Source organism: Gobio gobio, assembly GCF_949357685.1.
Source record: "Gobio gobio genome assembly, chromosome: 2".
In the NCBI taxonomy this organism is placed as follows: Eukaryota; Metazoa; Chordata; class Actinopteri; order Cypriniformes; family Gobionidae; genus Gobio; species Gobio gobio.
Genome location: NC_137098.1, coordinates 62,246,393 through 62,256,674, shown reverse-complemented (window position 1 = coordinate 62,256,674; position 10,282 = coordinate 62,246,393). Strand labels below are relative to the sequence as shown.

The 10,282-nt window shown below is 36.9% G+C and overlaps 1 protein-coding gene across 1 annotated transcript; it reads right to left on the bottom strand.

The window, feature by feature from the left end:
- Positions 1-609, bottom strand: LOC307141557 (uncharacterized protein; the record flags this gene model as incomplete). The annotated part of the gene is made up of 1 exon (XM_079841881.1): positions 1-609. One exon carries the CDS (start codon positions 607-609, stop codon positions 1-3), a length of 609 nt encoding a protein of 202 aa, XP_079698007.1.
- Positions 610-10,282: the final 9,673 nt, after the last annotated feature.

The window sequence follows — 10,282 nt, the reverse complement described above, 5'->3', positions numbered from 1 at the left end:
TTAATTGTGAAAAAAGCTTGGCCCAAACACAACCCCAAAAACACAAGTCACCACAAACATTATCCAGAAGAAGATAGCCAGAACCTGCACACACATCAGGCTCTTCCTGTGTCTCCTCAGATCCTCCATCTCGCGATGCTGCGCCCCACGTGGGTTTACCAGTTCTGTGCTGTCTCCCATCTGCTCCACCCTCAGACTAACAGTGGGCAGGATTATGAAGCGGGTGTCCCTCTCCCCCAGGGACAGAACCAAGCGCTGGGTCACCGTGGCCAGCCGGGCAGACACCGACGCAGGGAGGCGGAAGGCTACGGGAGGGAGCTGGGCGAGAATCCGCGAGTTGCAGGGGAGAGAGTGTGTGTCGCCACCCTGCAGCGGGGTGGAGTGGCGGCACAGGGGGCAGGAGATCGAGGGGGCGCTGTTAGGGTCAGGCGGGTGCAAAGGAGTCAGCTGGATTTTGTGGAGACACTCCGTGCAGAAGACGTGAAGGCATTCCAGCATGCGTGGGAGTTTGGAGTCCTGGTCATACTCCTGATAGCAAACTGGACACTCCACCTCTGGAGACTCTGAAGGCACCTCAGTTTGAGCAGGGGTTGGGCGAGTCTCTGACATGATGGAGAAGCTTTCAAACTCCAGTAGGGACTTCCAGAGTCGTCCTCTTCTGAATTAACCTAGAAAAAAAGTTATTTTAATAGCTGTTCAACAGCTGTTCAGTGAGAAAGAATGTTATGTACTTTGTGTGTCCTTAAACATTTTCATATAAACATACAGGTCTCATTCTCATCTTTGGCAGGCCTTCACATGTTTATCAGAAATGTCCTACTTCCCACTTCTGAAGTCGTGCTCATCGCATTCAAGTGCTTTGTTGTCGGAAAGAACAGGAATCATGGAGGACACCAGGTTTATTTTTGCCTTGGGAAAATCTTATTAAAGCCAAAATTATATTTAGCATCTCATTCATTGACAACCATATAAACATTCACAGCGCTATCTAGATAGTCATCTTCCTGACAATTCTGGGATTTGTCTCAAATACAGGCTATTTTCGCTGTGTATAAAACATACAATATGCTTTAAATTATTATTTATATGTGTAAAAACTTTAACAACAAGACAAGGCGATGCAGCTGTTGTGGAAAACCCGAATAAAGCATAGCAGTCACAGCAGCATTAGTTCTCCCATACACCATGTTTAAAGTTTATGGCTCGCCCAACTCTGGAACTTGGGTATCAATATTATCTCAGAGATTCCCAGTGGAAAATATGACTTGAGAGGCCGTTCATGTCCAATTTTTAACTTGGAAATTCATACTTATGATATCACGTGAAGGCCGCAGATGGGCAAAAAGGGAAAGGCATTTGCAATATTTTGAAAAAAAAATCTCACTGAAAGTAGCTTTCCCACAAAATGATATAAATCCTATTAAGTAGACACACAAATACAAAACAACATCATGGTAACACTAAAATAATGCATTAACATTCATTTAACAAGTACATAACTCATATAACTGATGAAAACGAAACATTTAAACGAAAACCAATCAAATATGAAAATGTCACACATACAGGGAATTCTGGGAATGTAAGTGACGTTCTTTTTCACTTCCAAAAACTATACATTTAACTGTACTTTACTGTAAAATTACATGAAATGTCTTGTTTGATCTACTAGTTTTCACCATATGTGTGACCCTGGACCACAAAACCAGTAATAGCCAACAATACATTGCATGGGTCAAAATGATTGATTTTTCTTTTATGCCAAAAATCATTAGGATATTAAGCAAGATCATGTTCCATGGAGATATTTTGTAAATTTCCTACCGTAAATATATATGAAAAATGTATTATTTGTAGTAATATGCATTGCTAAGGACTTCATTTGGACAAATTTAAAGACGATTTTCTCAATATTTAGATTTTTTTGCACCTTCAGATTCCAGATTTTCAAATAGCTGCATCTCAGCCAAATATTGTCCTATCCTAACAAACCATACACCAATGGAAAACGTATTTATATTTCAATGTTTCAAAAAGAGGTCATGCTTTTATGACTGGTTTCGTGGTCCAGGGTCACATATAGTAAGTGAACTTACTTTTTTTTTTAACTCTAGCATTTTTATAATCTTTACCTGCAAAAATTACAATCATTATTACATTCAATCAAAATTACAATAATTTAATTACAATCAAAAAGCCAAATGAAATTAATGACTGTTCAATAAAAAAAATTCAGTTTTAAGTGCTATAGTTGGTATGTCCTTAACCATTTTACATATAAACATGCACATAAAGATGGAACACTACTTTTTATTTACCAGATGAAACCTGCTTAATCAGCACTAATCTAGTTTATAGATAAGTGGAACTGATCTGTTTCTGGTTTCACAAGTTACTTCTCTCACTCTTCCTGCTCATGAAATTACATTCATGCTAAAACGTGAGAAACTGTCTGCACAATTACAGGACACCCCCAGAGTGTCAAACAGACATTGTGATTATTAAATGTGTGTAGTGTAATGTAATGTATACACACTAACATATATAGTAAAGATGAACTTTGGGATTGGTATTGGAGTTACAGCACACTGAAGAAAAAAAAAAAAGATTTTTACTGCTTGTTAAAGCGATCTAAAGCAACACAATTGCTATACAGTTTGTCCTAACTTAATTTGATTGTGTTCAATCCACTTTTTTTTTTTGCTTAGGCTGTGGACTAATACAACTAATGTCATATCGGCTTTGCTGAATGCTTAGCATTTAAGATGCTAAGTATGCTATCGTTAGCTAAAAGTTTGTCAACTTGCTAGTGCAGTAATAATTGAAGTTGAATTGGATGAATGAAGATATGAAATTGATTGCCTGAATAATGTCAGGGAGGCATATAAAATTAACTTTGAGACTACTTAATTGGGTCACTTAAAATGTATTCATTCCATGATCAAATTATGTTAGTTTAACTGTATGGGGCGCCGTTTGTAAAGCGGCTCACGCTGAAAATAACAGCAACATTTTGACACATTTAGCTTCAAACAATGTTTAAAAAACTGGTATGAATTTTTGGCGGTCACTTTTTTAGTACATTTACAACAATATTTGTCAACTTAGAGATATTTTAAATAGTTAAATCTAAATGTTAAATGTTAAATCTAAATGTTAATTGTTAAATCTAAATGTTAAATCTAAATGTTAAATCTAAATCTAAATGTTATATCTAAATGTTAAATCTAAATCTAAATCTAAATGTTAAATCTAAATCTAAATGTTAAATCTAAATGTTAAATCTAAATCTAAATGCTAAATCTAAATCTAAATGTTAAATCTAAATCTAAATGTTAAATCTAAATCTAAATCTAAATGTTAAATCTAAATGCTAAATCTAAATGTTAAATCTCAACGTTAAATCTAAATGTTACATCTAAATCTAAATGTTAAATCTAAATGTTAAATCTAAATCTAAATGCTAAATCTAAATCTAAATGTTAAATCTAAATCTAAATGTTAAATCTAAATCTAAATCTAAATGTTAAATCTAAATGCTAAATCTAAATGTTAAATCTCAACGTTAAATCTAAATGTTACATCTAAATCTAAATGTAAAATCTAAATGTTACATCTAAATCTAAATGTAAAATCTTTTATATTTATATTTAACATTTAGATTTTGTATTTAGATTTAACATTTAGATTTAACATTTCGATTTAGATGTAACATTTAGATTTAACGTTTAGATTTAACATTTAGATTTAGATTCAACATTTAGATTTAGATTTAACATTTAGATTTAGATTTAACATTTAGATTTAACATTTAGATTTAGATTTAACATTTAGATTTAGATTTAACATTTAGATTTAACATTTAGATTTAGATTTAACATTTATATTTAGATTTAACATTTAGATTTTGTATTTAGATTTAACATTTAGATTTAACATTTCGATTTAGATGTAACATTTAGATTTAACGTTTAGATTTAACATTTAGATTTAGATTCAACATTTAGATTTAGATTTAACATTTAGATTTAGATTTAACATTTAGATTTAACATTTAGATTTAGATTTAACATTTAGATTTAACATTTAGATTTAGATTTAACATTTAGATTTAGATTTAACATTTAGATTTAACTATTTAAAATATCTCTAAGTTGATAAATATTGTTGTAAATGTGCTAAAAAAGTGACCGCCAAAAATTCATACCAGTTTTTTAAACATTGTTTGAAGCTAAATGTGTCAAAATGTTGCTGTTATTTTCAGCGTGAGTCGCTTTACAAACGGCGCCCCATATAACTGTGGGCCTGATGTACACAATTAAATCATGTAAATCCAACACACTTTTTTTTCAGTGCACATTTCATCAGATTTAGCTTTCTTGTGCACATTAAATGGGAAATAGTAAGCGTTGCATCTTTGAAGCGTGAAATATGTACACATGTATGATAACTGCACATACAAAAAGCAACAAAGACAGCTTCTAATAAACCCCTCTGTCTGTTTTCTTATTAGTCTTGCAGTTTCAATCCAACTCTCAATGGGGAAATATAGTCAGAGCAACCATCACTCACAGGAGGGGCTGCCTAGCAATGCAAGTCTCGATAGAATTACAGCAACAATATCTTACAGACTTGGACTTTAACATGCATTAACATGTGCGAAATATGTAAACGTGTTAATTTACAATTGTAGCTGAAATATACTTCACAGCAATAATCTGGTCATGTGACCTGCACTTGCACACTGTTTTCAGCAAGAATGAAATGTGGCTGCACTGAAAATCGGACACTTGGGATAATTATTCAAGAGAACTGGTTAAGTAATTGATATATCTCTTTGGACTGCGAGTTTATTTGCATAAGACAGCTTCACTAGATAGCGGTCACTGGGTGTTCTATTAGCTGAGTGGGTGAAAGAAGGATGAAAGATTCACTCACCGGGCCAGCGCCTCTGTTTTCTTTCAAGATGAAGCGGTTTGTGCCTTTTCAAACGTGAGTGCAGGGTCCATTCTGGGTCGGTGTAAAGTCACAGGTCAGAAAACAAACTCTTGACTCAGCTTTGTCAGCGTTTAACACGAGCCGCTTTTACGCCGCACGTGTATGTTTTCGTAGGCTGTCTCTTTCCCTCCCCTGATGCCATGCGTCGTATCGCTAGGGTGGGAGCTGGTTTCACTGACATTTATTATCAAGAGATGACTTGGTTACTAGGAGAGGGAACTGCACAAGGGCTATTGTTGCTGTGGGATGCTTTTATAGATGTGCCACTATCTGCAAAATATTACTTTAACATCATTTAAAGTACTTTTGATACAGTGCTGTGAAAAACCATGCACACTCCATGAAATTAAGCTATTCAAATAAAGGGCAATGTAATTGACCAAATCGTGCAAATTTACATTTTGTAATGATTGATTTGTGGACCTTAGATGAACAGAAGAGCCAATTTCTTGATGGAAAAAGTTAGTAGACCCCTATTTATTACTATTCAAAGTGACTATACGCCTTATATAAACCTCAATAAACTGATCAGGGTTGGTCTTTAAACAATTTAAGTCAATGGGGTCCAATGTTGTTTTGGACTATCAATTTTTGAAACGTGTTCATGATCTTCGGCGGATGGAGACGCTGATCGCTTTTGGGTGATTTTCTTCACACAAATCAATCGTTTGGCCTCGGAATAAATTTTCAATATTTATACTTTTTGAATAAATTGACCTATCGGTAAGCCCCTCCCCTCGAACACAGATGAGCCAATGGCAGTTGAGTATCAGTCGCGCATCTTTAGGTTTCAGCGCCATAGAGAAACATTGGCAAATCCGAAGCTCTCATCGGTTTGATGGTGTTTATGCTACAAAAATGGTAAAACGATGTGTCTGGGATACTGTACACTGACTCCAGGTATCCTGAGAGGAAGGGTCTCATTAAGTTACGATTAAAGTTAGGGATTCCCTGCTAAAATTCAAACTGAAATAACTAACTGCGCTCACGTAACAGTGTAGGTCAAAACACATACATTTCTGTGAGTTTAGATGTGTTTAAGGTCTGCATTATCTGTCTTACTAAGGAGGGACTTCTATTTTGATGGGTATTTTAAGTGTACGGAGCAATGCGGGTAGTGAAAGGAAGAGCTCGCACTCCCAGTTTATCGGAGTTGTTTTCAGATACAAAGTTTACAGTTTATTAGGACCCCTGAAAAGGCATACTGTCTGTATATGTTTGTTTATGTGATTACTGTAATTTGCTGTGTATGTTAATGATGATGCAACGGAGAGAGAGAGTTTGTGAATGAGCCGTTAATGCAGACTTCTTAAAGGGTTAGTTCACCCAAAAATGAAAATTCTGTCATTAATTACTTACCCTCATGTCGTTCGACACCCGTCAGACCTCCGTTGATCTTCGGAACACAAATTAAGATATTTTAGTTGAAATCTGATGGCTCTGAAAGGCCTCCATTGGCACAATGGCACGGTTCACTCTCAAGACCCTTAAAAGGTACTAAAGACGTCGTTACAAAGTCCATCTCTCTACAGTGGTTCTACAATAACTTTATGAATCGGCGAGAATAGTTTTTGTGCGCAAAAAAACCCTAAATAACAACTTATATAGTGATGACAATTTCAAAACACGGCCTCATGAAGCTTCGAAGCGTTATGAATCAGTGAGTCAAATGAGCAGTTTGGATCGCCAAATTTCAGCAGTTTGGCGGTTTGACACGCGATCCGAATCATCATTCGACTCACTGATTCATAACGCTTCGAAGCTTCATGATGCCGTGTTTTGAAATCGTCATCACTATATAAGTCGTTATTTAGGGTTTTTTTGCGCACAAAAACTATTCTCACCGATTCATAAAGTTATTGTAGAACCACTGTAGAGAGATGGACTTTGTAACGACGTCTTTAGTGCCTTTTAAGGGTCTTGAGAGTGAACCGTGCCATTGTGCCAATGGAGGCCTTTCAGAGCCATCAGATTTCAACTAAAATATCTTCACTTGTGTTCTGAAGATGAACGGAGGTCTTACGGGTGTCGAACGACATGAGGGTAAGTAATTAATGACAGAATTTTCATTTTTGGGTGAACTAACCCTTTAAGCTAATTGTTTGTTCAATTGTTTGTTACTGCAGTCAGCCGGATCCAGGCCGTATCCAGATCAGATGGTGGACCTGTGCCCAGACAAGACCAACGCATGACCCTGAAGTGTCTGCAGAGACCGTGTCAATTAGACTCCCCCTAAAATTGCCTCATCGACACGGCATCCTCAATAAACCCGTCTCCGGCGTGATGACACCGATTGTTCGAATATTGCAATTTAATAATTGTTTAATCAATACGGCATCCTCAATAAACCCGTCTCCGGTGTGCTGCCTCCGATCTTTCTATTATTATATACATCTATTATGACCTCTGACCTGTAAAGTTGCCAGAATAATAATCATACGCTGTTTGTTAATTGGCCAGAGGAGAACTGGCACCCCGACTGAGCCTGGTTTCTCCCAAGGTTTATTTTTCTCCATTAGTTCACCTGATGGGGTTTTGGGTTCCTTGCCGCTGAGTTGCCTCAGTTGGGGACACTACATTTTTCAACTAAATATCCAAATAAATCTGATTATTAAACTAAATTAACCATATAAACTAAATTACTGATCTAATTATTGTTCTAAAGCCCACATTGTCACTGTATGATAATTGAAATGAACTGGTGACATCACTGTTTTCTCCAGAATGGCTATGCGGCTAAATAAAATTCTGTTGCATTATTTTCCTGTTTAACACTGTGAAGCTGCTTTGAAACAATCTGCATTGTAAAAAGCGCTATATAAATAAAGTTGACTTGACTTGACTTGAGCTCTCATGGTGATTTTTTTTAGAGTGAAAAAGGACGCAATAAACCATCATTTAAGTTTGGCTAACAATCGGAGGGGGTCCGCTAAATTCTGTGTCCAAAAACAATTTGGGATAAGGGTTTTCACACTGACATTGTCATTGTAAGACAGTTAGCAACTCCGTTTGTTTGTCCGAGTTAGCAACAGTAACTAAGGGGGGCGGGGCTTACCGATAGGTCAATTGTGCATGCAGTCGTATCTGCCTGTAATGTGCTGTGTTTTGTATCATATAATACACAAAATGGTAAGTTTAGGGATGGGGTTGGGTTACATGTTCAAACGTGTCTAAATAGCGTAAATAAAATAAATGTAAATAAAATTATGCTGGCTGATAAAATTTAGACTCACACTCCAACATGTCATAATGGCGAAACCATAACCCAATAGATTTCATCACGACGAGAACGTTCCCATGCCCAATGCGTCTGTGTATGACGCCAAAGGTTTCTCATTGAAATCAATGGAGCACCCTGCGCGTCGAAATCAAGCGGCAACCTCCTGCAGTTTCTCTTGAAGCCAATACGGAAGTGACTTAAACTGCAATTCATCGACTAGCCACTAGGGACAGACTCCAGAATCTCATTGAGCCCCATGTTAAAATGTCCAACTTTACAGCAGAAAAAAAAACATGTTTACAGTCTGGTACAAATTGTGGTTTTGGTCTATACAGCTAATTTTGCCCTTCATGACAACTGTGAGGGTGTGAATGTTTTTACAACTCATTCGTTTACATTATATAAAGCCTTAAAGTTCTGCATAATTAAGGGCGTGGCCACTTTGAGTGACAGGTGGATAGCTGTTTGTCTGCTGTCTGTTAGTCATCACGTCACCTCAGCTCCGCCCACGTCCCGCCTCTTTACCCATTTTCTGTTATCTGCGAGTGGTGTGCGGTGACGCGCTGCCAAAATCGCTCCCAAAAGTCAAAACTGCTCTTCAGAATCCTATGGGTGACACTACGTCCATGTTTTTTTTACAGTCTATGGTCGATATACGGACTACCGGCACATCCTGGATGAAGTCTGTCGTTTATTTGGCTGCCTGTAATCACAAGAATCTGATGTTAGCTATGATTATGAAAGTATAAGACTTACTTATTTCCACCCATCCCCTGTTATCGCCCCCCAAACGAGACAGTAGGCTAAGTTTTCAGTAGGCTAATTCAAATACACTGATATTTCAGTTAACACACAACAGCATAATTATTAATGAGACATGATAAGCTATTTTAGATAGCTTAGGCCTAGCTGATATGAAATGTTTTCCGCAAACATAAGTGTGTGGAGATGCAGGATCCCACAGCCTCCTGTTGCCGTCTTCTCGACCTATCGCCTGCAGCCATAATTGCCTTCTGTCCGGATATTTCTTTTTACCTTTCAAAGGAATGAATTTCATATTTGGGTTTTTACAAACATTACTGGTGCAGCCAACCACACAACAACTCTTTGGCATGTTGTAAGGTTAGTCCACTTCCTCAATCCGATACTGTATGGCGGTTTGTTTCCCCCTAAAAGTGGGCGTGAATCTGTTCAGAGACATTCTATGATGTTGCGCCGGTTGTGTGTATAGTGGGTACCTTTAGCGTCTTCATTATGACATGGAAGGCACTTGACCATGCTTCAGATTTTGACGCCTTGGGAGTGAGAACGGGTTGAAGAGAATCATGCCAAAGCCAAAAGAGAAAGATTTATGTATTCGCAAAGCCATTAAATGTCAATACTTTAACTTATCAGTGCCGTTCAAATAAAATTGGGGCATTATTATACCCACATCCATTGAAAAAGGACAAAACATTTCATTTTACACAGACAGATCCTATCCACTGTAACATGGAAAGCCCATGGGCAATTAATGATTGGCATTTTGATGTTGTTGCATGAGTAAATGATTAAGATTTGATTAAGCTTTTTTCCCTTGAATCATATAACTCACGAGACTTTGCAGACGGTCACAGGTCTTGTTTTGTACTGAGTGTTTAACAGCACGTTGAACTTGGCCGTGATATATCCTCAGCTGCCTTTTTTCATAGCTGACTTTGTCAACTTCCTTTGACCTTTTTTTGTCTTGGTCACGTATAACACGTCAAGATTCCTCTTTCCGGGTTTACTAACACAGAGATTGTATACTTTTAGATATTTCTACAATAATTTAATATTCCAGAATAAATTCATATATATATACTGTACATACATACACACTATATGTGTGTGTGTGTGTGTATGCGTGTGTGTGTGATATTAAATTGGGTTTATGAGTCTGGAAAAAGTCCATATCTTCAATGCTGTTCAAACAAAGTTCAGGCATTATTAAGTCCACATTGAAAAAGGACAAAACATTTCATAGGAATTATTGAAAATGTTGACAAACTCTGAACTTCCATCTAAACACAAAAGCATTAGATT